Source organism: Daktulosphaira vitifoliae, unplaced genomic scaffold, assembly GCF_025091365.1.
Source record: "Daktulosphaira vitifoliae isolate Bord-2020 unplaced genomic scaffold, ASM2509136v1 Scaffold_3, whole genome shotgun sequence".
NCBI classification, from domain to species: Eukaryota; Metazoa; Arthropoda; class Insecta; order Hemiptera; family Phylloxeridae; genus Daktulosphaira; species Daktulosphaira vitifoliae.
The window spans coordinates 44,482,058-44,499,053 of NW_026099574.1; the positions used below are offsets into that span (position 1 = coordinate 44,482,058).

Genomic DNA, 16,996 nt, shown 5'->3' on the forward strand with positions numbered 1-16,996 from the left:
TGTCAACTTTATTTTTTCAAATAGCAATATGTATAATTAACTAGCTTATTTAGAGGTAAAAATAACTGGCCAATAACAATTTTTATACTAGTATTTTGGAAGTTATTGACATTGTTTTACCTAGACAAAATGAAGAGTATGACTGAGGCATGACTAGTGATAAAAATAATAACACCCATGACTCACCTTCAGCCATCACTAGAAAATATTAATATCTTTCAAAATATCAATACAAAAATGATTAACAACCATTAAATTTTCTTAATTAGAACATTATCTAATTAAGTATATTGTCATTTGAAAATTAAATTAAGGTAATAAAATTATAAGGTATAAAAGATGGAAATCAAAAATACTTGATTGAATTTAGAAAAACATGTACCTAAAAGAATATAATAAAAATTGATCACTTGTGGCTAATTAATTAAATAAAATTAAAACTATACTAAAAATATTATTAATTTAAAAACTGAAGAATATTAAACTCAAAAGCCATAAAAAATTACTGAAAAGTCGCGGATACATATTTTGGAAACAATATTTTCAAAATATGTACCCGCGACTTTTAAGTAATTGTTGGTGATTTTTGAGTATAATATTTTTTAGTTTTTAAATTAATAATGTCTTTAATATAGTTTTAATTTTATTTGCCTAAAAGAAATCAATTAAAAATTCTCAATATTTTTTTTAATTAAGTGGTTTATGATAAATAAATTACCTTATATATGTATATATTGTATTGAATATTGTAATTATGTTAATATATTTAAGGCATTTTGGAAATTATTTTAAATAAATAGATAATTAAATTATAAAATATGAAGAAAATAATTTACCATCTCTATAAATATGATAATATTAATATATATAATAGATTGATAGGTATTAAAATGTATCAATTTATTACACAATTATCAATTTTCTAATAACAATTTAAATTTGGTGTAATATGGAGTGATTACAAAAAATTAAATAACTGAAATTTATTACTTTTTGTTTTTCTCAAATGATAATATTACAGCATAACTTTGAATGATTTTATATTTGACTAAATAATATAAAAATATTTAAAGCACATACCATTGTTTAAAGAAAAAATATTAAATTAATTAAATATTGAAAACATTTTTATTTGCCCCAAAATATAACAATTTTGCTATGATATTAATTTTAAATCAATACAAAAAACCCAGCACAGGGGGGTCGCGGCACAGTTGTGACGTGGTATAGTTGGATCAAGTATAATGATATCTGACAGTGATTAAAATCACTATCAAAAATAAACNATTCTTAGAAATAAATAACTTAAGAATTACTTTTAAATATAAAATTATTTTGTATTAATGAGGTAACTTTTTTGTACATAAAATAACAGTGATAAATATAGACTATAAGTTGACAGTGAGACAATTCAACATTGTATACATATTCAAATTTTTAATTAAATTAATATTCAATTTAAAATACATTATTTAAAAATATGAATAAATCTTAATTCCTAAAAAAAAATAAAAAAATGATAGGAATTTTTTTAGTAACAATATTTTAATAAAGGTGGACTATAGAAATTATTTCTCCTTGTTAAGTTTTTAGTTTTATATTTTAATGTACAGTTATTGGAAAATATCTTTATATTCAATCATTCATGTAAACATCTTAAAAAAATTTAAGAAAATATATTAAATAAATATTTTATCTCTGTATTTAACATATAATTTAGTGAGTTAATAAAAAAATTTAGTATGTACATTGCATGATCAATATAAATAAATAAAGTAAAAACATTTTATACAAGTTCAGGTAGTAGATCTCTATTCATTTTGTGGATCTAAATTATTATTTTTTATTATTAGGTATGTTAAATTATTGAAAAATATAAAATTAACAAATGAGTGGCTATATAATATCATTTAAATAATTTAAAAAAAAATGAATTGATAGAGAATAGTGAAGGTATATTTATCATTAAAGGAAATATCAACAATAAGTTAATATACATAATTATAAGAATAAAAATGAAAGAACAATATACAATAAAAAGAATAATAATAAAATATTGATAAAAATAAATTATTGTTTATTTGAGATTGGGAATAAATATTTTAAACGTTTAGAGAAATAAATTATAACCATATTAATATTCTTAAATAAAATAATTTTGTTGTAGAATCCTTATAATGAAGCAAATACAATTATATAAATGAAAATCAAACAAAAAATTTAGTTTAATAAAAGAATATAAAAGGCTATATGGCAAATTATTTTTATTTTATTTATTTATCATAATTTTATACTTAATATATGAATGAAAGGAGTTTAAATAATTTTAATTGCTATTAAATTTTTAATTTGATACTATACCTTAAGATAAAAATTACCCACTTATATTTCCATAAAAATTGTGTTTATTGTATAATAGTATAAAAATAAAGATAAAATTTTATTAAATCTGTAGAAAGACACTTTAATGTATTAACAATAGAGATAACATTTGGAAAATATTATCTTTGAGATAATAAAATATAAATTTCAATAAAATTAAAAAAATCTTATAAAATTATAACTCACAGCCTTTTTAATTCTCTAAATTCAAAAGTTTCTATGTACGTCGTCTATTAATAATATCAAAAAGTACTTGAGTTGAATCATCAGTACTATCTGAATCATTCATATCTTCACTTTCTATGCGTGTTAAATGTTTATTATCTTCATTATTTATAATACCATAACGACTTTCAATTGGTCTACTAGCATTATATTTATGCCACACATGTCCAATAACACCACACAAGCATAATGCTAGTCCTAAAATTTTTAATGGGGTCATCTTGTCACCATTACATTCTACTGCCAGAACTAAAGAACAAACTTCCTGAAATTAATTTGAGTGTAAATATATATAAAAAGCGCATTAAAAAAACAATTGTACACGCATAAGTTATAAAATGATCTACTTATTAAAATATTTTATATACTGTAATATTTATTGTTTATAATATAAAAATAAAATAACATAGTGAGATGTGAAATAGTTAAGACCCGGCGTAAATTGAAACTTAACAGTGACTAATATTCATATTGTAAAATGCTTTGATGCGAATGTGCACTAAGAGATTTTCAAAAGTAATTTTTATAAGAGAAGAATTTGTCTTTTAACTGTCAATTATTAATATTCCAATGAATTTGACACTGTTTTTAAAAATTTTAGAAAACACATTTTGCGCATGTCAATTAATTTTAATAAAATATTCTGAATTTTGCAATTTTTATAAAAAAAAATATTTTTTTCTTTAATATTGATGTACGTTTAGATAATAGTCATTAAAGTTTAGGAGGTTAATTTTTTTTTTCATAATTAAGTATATTACATAAAAGTATGACATAAATTGACAATTAACACATAATCTAAAGGATAAGTTCAAAAAAGATCAGTTTCACGTTTATTGAAATAAATGTTACAAAAACTGGTAATATATATATATATATATATCACTGTATTTATATAGTCCATGATTTTTTGACAAATCTAATAACTTTTGATCTGCTAAATAATTTATGTTACCTTTTTTAAATAATTTAGGTAACATGACTCATTTTATATAAGATCATTCTTTTAACGCTAATCACTTAATTTCTTTTAAAATAAAAATCCTTTAAAAGGCAACATACATATTTAACTAGCTTATAAAATATAAAATAATTTAATAAGAATTTGACTAGTTGAAAACAACTTATGGACCAGTACATCAGAAGATATTCACAATTTTGTACCTAGGCGAGAGTAGGAAAACAGCTGAGAAATGACTAGTGATAAAAATAGCAACATCCACTCTTAAATCAAATCTATATTTTAAAATGCTAATAAACTCCAAAAGTTGTTATTGACCAGTCATCTTCTATTTTATAAGTTACTTAATATGAATGTTGCCACTAAAAAAAATTGACTCCCTGGTAAGATATTGGGTATGGACCTAAAAATTATTTTATAATAGATATGTGTATATCTCACAAAATCCAAAAAATAAAATAAAAAAAAAAATTATTATTTTAAGAGAAATTGAGTAGTTAGCGTTAGAATAATCACCCTGCATATTAATTACTTTAATAATTCCAACTACAGTAAGTGTAAGACTAGATGTTTTGTAGACAACATAATACTCAGAAACTTCCAAACTAAATGCAAGTAATGAACCGATAATAATAAGCATACATATTTTAAAGTAATCATCATTATTTTTAGTATTTAGCCATGTTAAAAAATCATCTCCTGAAAATAAAAATAGAACTTTCAATTAAAAAATTTAAACATGCAAAGAAATAAAAATATTAAAATCATACCTTCTAAAAACAAAAATATTGGAAACACTGATAACAACATCCAAGGTTGAGTAAAATATATCATATCCACTGGACTTTTTAATCCCAAATCTGATTTTTGCATTATGAACTGTGATAAAGTCCAACGAAAACCACTAAAAAAATTATCTTAATAAACTTAACTTGAATGTTATGATAAAAACAACAAAAGCCTATTTTAAAAATAATTTTTTTTTGTTATTGAAACAACTCATTTAATAGTTATACATTAGACCTATTCAAAATAAAAATAAAATATTATACTCCCCAAAATTGTGTATGGTATTTTAAGAAAATATCACACACCTTTCTTTTTATGTTTTTTCAAATTTATTTACTGCTTTTGTTAGTGAGAAGAAAGCATTTGTTAAAATTAAAAATAATTTAATTAGCTTTAAAATAAGTCTAATTTGAAATTTTTTATTTTATAAATTGATAACATGGTTGATATTTAAGGAAGAGATATGGAGTATTTACATATTAATCAAACAGGAAAATACAGTTGTTAATAAGCCGTATTAAAATAATCTTACAGAGAAAATTTTAGAAAAATACTTTATTTTACTGTAATACATAATTTTGAAGGTAAAGCATGAAAATTTTTTTTTTTAATTGAAAATTAGTTATATCAGTTAAATAAAATTTATCTTTTTAACAGCAAAAAAAATAGGCTATATAATTAACTTTATAGATACTCTTACTACTACATTAACTGAAATTATATTAATTTGTTTTTTTTAATTTGAATTGTTATATCATGCCATCAGTGCCCGTATGAAGATTTTTGTTTTGGTCTAGCAAATAAGGAACTTTTTGTTAGACAAAAACAATGATATAGATTTTAGCCAAAAATTCTCATGCCAGCACTATATACCACCATTAAAAATGTATAAATTTACCTGGAAAATGATGCTGTTAAAATTAAGATAAACCCTAAAGTACTAAAGTCAGTTGTTTTGAATGTAAACAAAAATAAACCACCAGAAATAGAAAAAACAATCAAAAACAGCAACACTGTCTAAAAATAATAAAATCATTAATACATCAAAATTTCATAAAATTAAATTAAAAATATATGTTTAAATAAATTGATATTTTACTTTTTCATAATGAAAATATTATAATAATTGAAAAAGCAACTACCATCATTAATTTAAACATTTTGTAGAGACTCAAAAGGTCATACTTGCAACCACCTGCTATAAACTGAAGCAAGGATCTAGCATATAACATTACTGTATGCTAATTCATTAATATATAGCCTACAGAGTGAGCATTCTAAGCTAACGCCCATAATAAATGAATTACAAATGTATATCAAAATAATTAAAATCTTAATTTTTTTTTAATTTACATTATGAGGTTCAATAAATAAATATTAATAAATTAATCTGTTTTAATTAAGTTATCATAGCATATACCAGGGTTTCATAGTTGAGAGAGCAATTTTCATAGTTTGATAACAATTTCTTTATTTTTACACTTTAAAAATAATAAAATTGATTTTCATTTTATTTAATATTAACTTTCTTTTATTTATTAATGTATAAAAATAATATTTCCATAAGTAGTGGCTGATTTACAGTGGTCTGAACCCTTTAAAGACACTGATATTTTTATATTATTTAATATATAAGGTAAGACTCATACGTATTTTATGTAAATTTTATTATTTAGGATTCCCCAAAAAAACATTGAAAATTTGATACTGTCTATAAAAAAAATATTTTATAGAAAATTTTTTTTTAAAAATCGACTAAAACTTTTATTTTTAAATAAAAACTTATAAAAATATAATAAAAACCACATTATGATGATTGCATTCATTATAAAATGACATATTAACCGGTCGAACTGAGGGTTATTCAGCCCATGTGTTAGAAAAAAGTTGGGCTACAGCACTTGGAAGGTCAGCTGGCTGCTTTTCTGTAGTAAGTATAATGATCACTAGCCCATTGTGCAACAGCACAGTGTGCCAGTCCATCTGCATTTTAAATTTAATTTTTGTTTCAACAAGATCAATTAACTTTTAAGAATATTATGATGGTTAAGATTTATAATTTATCATTAAATGCTGAAACCATAGTATTTTAAATACTTGCAATTAAAAATTAGATAATAAGGTTGTAGATAAACTATATACAGAGTGGAATGGATCTAACTGACAACTCATATAACTTATGATCTACATAATATTTTATACTTTTTTTTTTTTAATCAATTTTGACAATATAGAACTAATATTATAAAATATTAAATTAACTAAGATCTGTATATGTAAGTGGTATATTTACGTGGTGCAACTAAGACAATTGTACCTCTCCAATCTTATCATCAAGCAATTGTTTTTAATTGTGGATATTTTTTATTATAAGAGATGAATAAAAATATTCATTTGTAAATTTTTTTTTTTTATCAACCACAAATAACTAATTATACAAAGTGGAATGGATCTAATTGACAACTCATATAACTTATGATCTACATAACATTCTATACTTTTTTTTTTTTTTAATCAATTTTGACAATATAGAACTATATTTAAAATATGTTATTTTTCGTAATTACAAAAAATATTTTAAAAATTAATTTTTTTACTAACATTTTTTTTAAGATTTTAAGATAGCCATTTTATAGATAAGTTTTAAAGAAAAAATTTGATACTAAAAACTCTTATTTTAATTCAGTAGTTACGTTCATACAGCATTTTAAAGTTAGTTAAATTTTGATTTTTTTTTTAATTTTCCTATGGTATCAAATGTTAGTCCATATTATGTAAAGTACAGAAGGAAATTAAAAAAAAAATATAGAAACATTGTCTAAACATGTTAAATTTTTAATTAAATAATTCATATATCATATATTGAAACGTGAATAATTGTGAATAAGTGCATTTATTATCAAATCTCCTAACAAGGAATATCCTATAATAATATGATTACAATGATAGAATCACACAAATTAATAATTGTTATCACTTTTAACTTGGCTAACTATGGACACTCGTAGTTGACATATGATAATGTTTCTAACTTTTGTAATAAAGATTAGAGATAATCATTTCTGTATAAAGCGCATTAAACGTTATTACTATCCATGGAAAAAAAATCGCATACTGTTACCAGTAAATAATGTAATAAGTGTTTACTTCTGTACTTTACATAATATGGACAGACATTTGATACCATAGGAAAATTATATAAAAATCAAAATTTAACAAATTTCAAAATGCTGTATAAATATAACTACTAAATTAAAATAAGAGTTTTTAGTATCAAAATTTTTCTTTAAAACTTATCTATAAAATGGCTATCTTAAAATCTTAAAAAAAATGTTAGTAAAAAAATTAATTTTTAAAATATTTTTAGTAATTGCAAAAAATAACATATTTTAAATATAGTTCTATATTGTCAAAATTGATTAAAAAAAAAAAAAAGTATAGAATGTTATGTAGATCATAAGTTATATGAGTTGTCAATTAGATCCATTCCACTTTGTATAATTAGTTATTTGTGGTTGATAAAAAAAAAAAATTTACAAATGAATATTTTTATTCATCTCTTATAATAAAAAATATCCACAATTAAAAACAATTGCTTGATGATAAGATTGGAGAGGTACAATTGTCTTAGTTGCACCACGTAAATATACCACTTACATATACAGATCTTAGTTAATTTAATATTTTAAAACTTTTTAAGAATAAGAAGTTAATTATGGATGTATCACCATATAATTTATTACTAATTAATTGAAAATGCAATATTAGCAAAATGTCCAACAAGCTACTTCATAATTTTTAATTAACAATCATTAATACTTTTAAATATACAATGTATAATATAAACTTTAATACAATATTAAACTTACTGCTTTTTCTAGGCGTAAAATCAAAGCATTAATTAAAACAAATATAATGGCTGTAGATTTTGTCATCGTATACCTAAAATTTTAATTAAAAAATAGTAATATAAAAAATAGTTGTTAAATGTAAAAAAAATTAAATACTTACAAAGAAATATTAACGAGTTCTAATCCCCAGTTAGATAACCCTACATCAATACCACTTGAGATACCAGTTGGCCCAAATTTTGAAACATTTACATCCCAGGAAATTTGTACATTTTGTATACTTGTAGCCTTATGATATATATAACGAAAAATCGTAGACATAAAATATTTTAAAATTAAATGACATGAAACAACCAATAGTGGAAACTGGAATAACTATAAATAAAAATAATTACATTATCAATGTTCAATCTGTGCAATTAATAAAAATACAATTTAATTTAATTTCTTCATATTGTTCTATAAATATTTTGTAAAAAAGCCAGAGCAGTTTTTTTTATTGTTATTAGTTTATAAGACATCCAAACTAAATCTAATTTTAGAAACATATATTTCATTCAGGTTAGATACTTATATCAAGGAGTAATACCAATATAAAAAAAAACAAAATTTGGTACAAAACTAAAATAATTAAGGCTAAAAATTTAAAAAATAAATAATTTTAAAAGTGAATAAAATAAAAATAAAGATTTAAAAAAATGATTTATTCAAATATATATACAAGAAACAAGATGTTTTAATGATAATCAATAAAAAAATTATCTTACTGACAAAATAATTTTTTTTTTTTAAGAAAATTTAATAAATTTTTGTGAAAGTGTTACTCATAAAAAAATTTCTACCTGTAAAAACCATCTTTGAAAAAATGTTAAGCCAATTGAAAAACAAAAATAGGGCAATATTAATATGCTAGTAAGAACAAGAGATTGCAGCCGAAGCAACATAGCTAATAAAGTACAGATTTTCAAACTATAATTTTATTTGTTGCATTTTTTAATCACTGATGTGGCATAAACAACATCTTTCATTACGATTCAAAAAATGTATTAATATAATATATATTAACGATTCAATTAAAAAATTTCTTGGATGCCCAAAAATTATTATTATAAAACGAATTCTATACAAATAGTTAATTGTTACAATTAATATCAATTATTTAAGTAAACTAATAATTCAGCAATATTAATTGAACAAAATAACAACAACCTGCGAGCTTGTAGATATTACTACCACTACAATATTCCGATTATCACAAATCAATGGTTGAATACACCTGAAGTGATAAGACTATCTTTGTCAAGCGTAGTAGATTGCAAAACAAAATTATCCCATGCTCAACATAACTAATTTCAATAATCAATGTAACATCTTCATTAAATAGATATTAATATTAAAAACATAGAATCTTTATTAAATATATGTAATTATCTATAATATTTATAATCTATATCAACTCTATTTCACATCATCTATTATTAAAGGCAATGCTTCGTCGTTGAAGCTACTTCTCTCTGTATAATTCCACTCTCCAGTGAAACAAAAAACAGGTCATGAGTTCTTGGATATGATTTTTTTTATTATTTCCCTGCGTGTCATCAAGATTTGTTTTCCAGTTAATTTTCCGTCAAAAATTTTGGTTATAAAGTCGTGTGATTTGTTCAACTAATTTTATCTTCCTTGATTCAATCATTGTTCTTCTTCTTCTTCTTGGGTTTATAAGGCCTTTAAGACCATCCCGTCTCACAACCAAGCTAGCTTCCAGCCTTCTCTGTCCACTGCCAAATCCCTCCAATTGGACACACCTCCCATCTGCTCAACATCCTTTTTTACAACATCTTCCCAGCGCATTCTTGGTCTTCCCAAAGGTCTTTTACCTACAGGATTTTGTTCAATCACTGCATGTAGAAGTGGATTTTGGTTCCTCCAAGCATGGCCGGCCCATCGTAGTCTTCTTCCTCTAATAATCTTTAATATATTCGGACCACTATATAGTGTTTTTAGTTCTATATTCTTTCTTCGTCTCCACTCCCCAGTTATTTCGTCCTTGACTGGGCCATATATTTTCCGTAATACTTTTCTTTCAAAGGTAATAAATCTCTGTTCGTCCATTTTTCTAAGTGGCCATGTTTCTGATCCATATAATATAACCGGTCGTATCAGGGACGTATATAATCATTGTTCTCCACATTCATATCTCAGTTGCTTTCAGTTTTTCTTGTTCAAACCATTGGTCTTATTTTTCGTCATATTTATGCTCGTTATAATAAATAGATTGAACAAATAGGGCGTCATACGACATCATTAAGTCATTCATTGCCTTATTCTTGCTTTTTTTACTAATCATTTACATCTATTTCTTTTTTTTGATATTTATATGAGTTGAAAATAATCAGTCTATCTTTCCAGTCAGTCCCTTTTTCTATTAATATCTTAAATAAAATCCTCCAATTCACTTTATCGAAAGACTCCAAGTCTATGAAAGTTGAAATAATATTTCTATTTCTATTTTCATTATAATTCTTTTCTCTAGGATATATCTTAATACTAATATTACCTCTCTTATTTCTCTTCCTTTCCTAAATCCAAATTGATATATTTTGAATTTTATATTTAGAAATTAGTATTCTAGAGCAGACATACATGTTAAGTACTAGCGCAAGTCCTTAACTAGCAAGACACAAATCATGCTACATTTTAGATAAATCGAAACTAATTTTATAAATTTGTAACCAGAAATAATAAGTTGTTTAATAAGGAAATTATGAGTAAACTCATAAGGCTATAATCAAGTAACTAAACATGATTAATAAATTATAGATAGTACAATCAATTAAATAAATAAATTACTATCTTCTTCTTTGGCTTTTTAAAGGCCTAAAGGCCCATTGACGTAACAACATATTGTCTTCAATCTTCTCTGTATTTTGCCTTTTCTTCTGCATTCCTTACTCCCAACATTTTCAGGTCTTTTTTAATTCTCTCTGTCCATTTTTTTCTGGGTCTCATAGCTTTTGGTTTCCATGGAATTATTTGTCCAATTAGTTTTTTGATCTACATACATACATCTCTCAAACACTTTTAGCTTTTTTCATCTGATTGTGTTGTCGCTCAAGTACTGCTTACATATAGAGTTATGATCTTGACTAGAACTTTATATAATGTTACTTTGGATTTTCTTCATAACAGTTTTAACTTAAACAATGATATCAGTCCATTGTAACACCTGTTTTCTGCGATGAGCCGTTTTTTAACTTCTTCATGACTGTTAGCATCTTTATTAATATTTGTACCTAAGTATTTAAAATTTCCTATCCTTTCAAATGTGTAGTCATTTACTTTTAAGGAATCTGTTGTGTGATTTTGTCTAGATACTATCATGTATTTTGTTTTTGTCTCATTAATTTTGAAGCCAATTTTTTTCTCTTCCTTCTGCAAGATATCTGCTATATTTTTTTGATGTTATCTGTTTCGGCTAATAAGACAATATCGTCCGTGTAAGTAATTGCTGTTAGATGTTGATTGTTTTTTTTTTCTATGCCTTGGCTTGGGACATTATTATCCTCATAACTGATTCTATGGCGATATTGAACAGTGCAGGTGATAAAGAGTCACCTTGTCTGAGACTAGCCGTTACCTGGAACTCTTCAGATAATTCTCCTCTAAAACTAATTTTACTTTTTCAATCATAAGTACATGCTTTTATTAATCTGGTTAACTTGGCTGGTATTCCTAACTGGCCCATAACTTCCCATAATTTTTCTCTGTTGATTGAGTCATACGCTGCTTTGAAGTCAAAGTAGGTGTGTATCTTTATATAATTCATGACTCTTCTCATCAACGTTTTTTACTATGTATATTTAATCTATAGTTGATTTTCCTAACATAAAACCAGTTTGGTATACTCCAATTATTTCTTTGATATAACGGTTGGTTCTGGTCAGTAGTAAGTTAGACAATAGTTTATATGTTGTATTGAGTAGTGAAATCCCTCTATAATTTTCACACTCCATGATGTCTCCTTATTTGTGTACAAGGCATTGAGTGGATATGCGCCATGCTTTGGTTATCTCCTCTTGTTCTCATACTATACTCATAAGTCTATGAAGTTGTTTCAGCAGACCTTGGCCTCTCTTTTTTAGGCATTTAGATACTATTTCATCATCATCCAGTGCTTTTTCACTTTTTAGTATATCTAGTCCTCTTTTCACATCTTCTTTTGATAGTTTTTCCAGCAGCTGTTCTACAGTAGTGTATTCATATACAGTAATATTTCATTTGGTTGGTTTAACTATTTTTCGAACACATCTTTAAATTCACATTCAATTTCTTTGCTTTCTGTTAGTAAGGATCCATCATTTTTCTCCATTACAGTTGGTCTAGTTTTAAATCTATGTTTCACCTTCATTTGTTTTTTTGAATGATATTTTGAAGTTGTTATTCCTGTTGTTTTTAATGGTGTGTACCCTTTCTTTTTCCCATAATTTCTTATTCCTTCTGATTACCTTTTTTGCATTTCTTTGCTTTTGTGCTAGTAGCCTTTAATTATCTTCACTGGGGTTCTGTAAAACTTTTGTTCATGCTTTGTCTGTTTTCTCTTGTGCATCCATACATTCCTTGCTAAACCGTGTTTTCTTTGCCTTTTTTGGTACATATCCAAGTACTTTCTTTGCTGTTCTTTTGATTGCTTTCTCCAATGTTTCATTGAAGTTAACTATTTCTTATATGTTTTTTCGATATTCTGAGAATGATGTTTGCTTTCACAAAGAAATAGTCTAACATTGCACTACTTTCTCGCATACTTCTTATATATCTTTGATGTATGATTTTATCCAGTTGTCCACTAACATGTAATTTATTTGGTTTCTTACTAACCCACATGGGAAGATCCATATTTGTTTGTGTATATTCTTATGAGGAAAGTATGTGTTACTTATATTCATATTTTTAGTTGTGACAAAAGTGATTAGTTTATTTTCATTGTCATTCATAATTTCATGTAGGCTTTCGGATTCAATTGTTGGTTTATATATGTTATCCTTTCCAATCCCCTAATACTATTTTCGTTTTGTCAGCTAGTAGGGTGCCGCACAACAAATCTTAATCTTCATAAAATTTGTTTATTATGTCATCACTCTTAACTTCTGTTATTAAATAAATCACTATAGAAATGATAAATATTTATCAAATTTTAGGCCTATCTAAAAATTTAGGAGGCTCTTTTTGTAACTTAAAATTGAAAAACTAGAAAATATTTAGCTTTATCGTTTGATAAGGCAAGAAGTAACTAACACAAATTTATTTGGAAAATAAATTAGGCTTGTAAACAATATAGTAATTGATGGTTATAATAATTACGAAAATATCCTGGTTAATACAGTGTCAATTTGTAGAAATTTTTGAAGACGCTAATTGTATTTTCTCCTACATTAAAAAAAATAATTATATATCTGAGAGACAAAACTCTCACTATGCTTGTATTAGTCAAATCAGAATAATATTTAAATCTAAAAACAATCATATCTTCAATAATTAAGTTTCTTAATAGTTGAAGCTAAGTTAAAATGTATAATTACCAAATTGGGTGGTTTAAGTTCAATTTATTTTTTAAGAGATAGGCACTGGTATAACTAGATGAAACCTTAGCTCCTTTATACTTAAAACTAGTGTCTGCTTAACATCAAGATTGAATATACAAAAATATTCAATACAACATTTTAGATTCAAATTTGAAGCGAAATTTTGTCTAAGTGACTTATTTTTATTTAAAAGTATAAAAAATATGCATTTATGTCCAAAAAGGAACTCTTTAATTGTGGATATTATTGAGGATTACAGTTTTCCGGGTCCCTAACCTTTACATGACTCACTTCCTCCTTTCCCTTTTAAGTAAAAAGTATAGCAAGTCCATTTATTTCTCATCTGAAATCTGAATATAATACATATACTACTCTAAAAAACCACTGAACACCAATAATCTATAATTGGCTTTATAAGCAAGAAAAAAATTGGTTTACAATTATATTTCTTACCTGAAGTTATATAAACATTTTCAACATGTTTTTGGTAAAATACTATCATCAAATATCATAATATTATCTAGATCCCCATTTACAACAGCTTGTTCAATTACATTCCTTCTTTCATCAATTGTACTCATTATATTCATTAACCCTTGATTGACAATAGTGAATTCATCATTACATGTTATTTGATTGACAATAATTTTCATTTTTTCTATAATAGAAGTTCTTTCATTTTCAATATTAGTCAACTCTTGCTGGTAATCTAAAACTTGATTATCTTGTAACATCTAAAAAATATAAACAGAATTTTTTGAAATTAAATGTCATTTTTACAGAAGATGATATGAGGGATATAATTTCTATATAATGGAAATAGGATAAAAATAAATATATGGTAAAGATATATTTTGCAGGGATAATAAAAAATTTCTTATGTATATCCCCCCCAAGACTAAACTCTGAGAAAGCCACTTATATACCAATACTTGTAAACCTTTTGGTATAATATTACTATAGTTGAGACATTATATCTTGCTAAGAAAAAAAATATTCAATAAAAGATAAAATTAAATATTATCAATAATAACGATAAAAAAAAATTGTATAGGTTAGCAGTAAGAAATAAAACCTCATAATACCTATAAAACTAAGAATGACTTCTTTTTAACTGTGCTAAACAGGTAACCTACAATTAATAATCTGAATATTACTAATTAAACGCCATACATAAAAATATATTTTGTGACTTAAACCCAAAGTTTAAATATTAGAATTACCTCATGATTGAATTCTAGCATAGAAATATGATTTTGAGATTCAATTATTTGTTGAGCAATATTTATTTCAAAAACGGGTCCTATTTTATCTTGATTTTTAGTTTCATTATGGGTTTCCATTAACTCTTTGTTAGATTTTTGTGCATCATTTTCATTAACAAGAGATTTTCCACTATTAACATTAAATAAGTCTTCTAGGTCACCATCAAATACATTGGAATTTTCTATAGAATAGTTTGTTTTACGAAAACTTTCAGCCGATTTGACTTTTTTTTTTTTTAAAGTTTCTTTTAATGAACTTTTAATTGTTACCAAATCTTTTTTAGTTAGGTGATGAAGACGACTAGATGAATTTAAAGTTTTAACTACATTTAAAATATCATCATAGTTAGTATTGGGCATTATAAGTTGTTCTGCTAGAAAATCTTTTTCATTTTGTGCTAATGTTAAACGTTTAGGCTCTAATTCATGACCAACATGTGTTTTAATGTAAAGTACATTGACTTCATTTCCCTCCACCATAACATCCATTCTAGCAGGGCAATGATATCCAATTTTATTAGTTCCTAATGATTTTAATTTTCTTATATTTTTTCCTTTAGGTTTGTATTTACCATCACGATGACATTTGAAAAATAAATGTTTAGATCCAGTTACACCAACATAAGTTGAACGAGCTTTAACAAATCTAAAATAAAGAAAGTTATGAAATAAAGATTTTAATACATTTTGAAACTAAATTTGATTTTAACTATATTAAATATATAAAAATGAACAATATTATTTCAGGCTAAAAATTTTAGTTTTTATTAATTGTTTTTTTCCTAGTACAGTGAAATCTCCTTTTAACCCTGTGAACCAAACTTTTTTCATTAAGAAGTTACTGTTTAATAAAAGTTAAATTTAATCTTTACAAAAATTAGGACCATAGAACTTTTCCATTAAAAAGAGGTTTCCTTCTAATAGAGGTATGTTGAATGGTGGTGTCACTGTGTATAAAAAATATTTCAATCATTATTAACTATCAATAGTATACAATGCTATAGCCGTTAGCAAACCTCATCAAAAAATCCTGTATACTCTACTGTTAACAGCGAATTAAAAAAACATTACATATATCAGTTTACTATGTAAAATTTTGATCAGAATTTTCTAGTTATACTTTTGCATAAACATTATATTCTAACTATTTTACATTAGTGACATTAGCTCACCTAAAACAATATTAATTTCAACCTTAAATGGTGATTTTTTTAAATTTAAATATTTTAAACACTAACCTACTTATATCTTGTTCTTCAACTTCATATTTCCATCCAAAAAATGCATCTAAACTATTAAATTTTAGTTTTTCACTAACAATTTGTGTCTGATGACATAATACATAATGTGTGGATAGATTATTTTTTGTACATTGATGATTACAAAATACACACGATGCATTTAAAATATTATCATTTCCATTTTGATGAACATTTTTTATATGTCTAGTGAGCATAAATTTTAATTGTGAACTGTAGCCACATTCAGAGCATGAATATACAGAAATTGTAACTTTATGTTTCACATTCATGTGTCTATTTAATGACTGTTTATAAGCAAATGTTTTCTGACAATGAGAACAAATAAAATTTTGATTGTTTGAATGTTTAGCTAATACATGGTTATTCAAATTATTTTTTTTAGAAAAAGTTTTATTACAAACATTACACTCAAATTTTTTATCATTTACTTTAGACATTATAATAATAATAAAATAAATACGTAAAGCAATTATTTAAAAATTATGAAATATTTAACCAAACTTATTACAATAAATTTTGCACTTAATAAAATGCTATTTATTTAAAATTAAAAACAAATTGAAGAAGTAACCAAATGATAAAACAATTAATAAACTTTAGATTTAATTTGTAACTCAAAATAAAAATTTAGTGAATTAAAATAAGATTTATCATATCACTAAATTCTGTTATGTTATCACAG

General features: G+C 24.3%; 1 protein-coding gene across 7 annotated transcripts; it reads right to left on the reverse strand.

Moving 5' to 3' along the window:
* Positions 1–1,523: 1,523 nt before the first annotated feature.
* Positions 1,524–16,843, reverse strand: LOC126902291 (solute carrier family 35 member C2-like). Of its 7 annotated transcripts, XM_050679395.1 has the most exons (8): positions 9,051–9,390; positions 8,369–8,583; positions 8,227–8,299; positions 5,256–5,374; positions 4,339–4,472; positions 4,101–4,267; positions 2,569–2,872; positions 1,524–1,655 (listed from the first exon to the last, which is right to left on the reverse strand). In XM_050679395.1, the coding sequence occupies exons 1-7, from the start codon at positions 9,150–9,152 to the stop codon at positions 2,600–2,602; spliced, it is 1,083 nt and encodes a 360-aa protein (XP_050535352.1). In that variant the 5' UTR covers positions 9,153–9,390; the 3' UTR covers positions 1,524–1,655; positions 2,569–2,599. The 7 variants fall into 7 exon arrangements, 6 of the variants coding, with proteins under 6 accessions (XP_050535352.1, XP_050535351.1, XP_050535354.1 ...); XM_050679394.1 differs by lacking the exon at positions 1,524–1,655 and having other exon boundaries at positions 2,149–2,872; XM_050679397.1 differs by lacking the exons at positions 1,524–1,655; positions 9,051–9,390 and adding an exon at positions 14,064–14,142 and having other exon boundaries at positions 2,242–2,872.
* Between the last annotated feature and the right edge of the window lie 153 nt (positions 16,844–16,996).

Coding starts and splice junctions, on each gene's coding strand:
- LOC126902291 (XM_050679393.1), bottom strand. CDS start 16,751: ATGTCTAAAGTAAATGATAAAAAATTTGAGTGTAATGTTTGTAATAAA. Junction 15,699..16,290: donor GAAGAACAAGATATAAGTAG/GTTAGTGTTTAA, acceptor TCTTTATTTTAG/ATTTGTTAAAGCTCGTTCAA. Junction 14,522..15,010: donor TGCTAGAATTCAATCATGAG/GTAATTCTAATA, acceptor TATATTTTTTAG/ATGTTACAAGATAATCAAGT.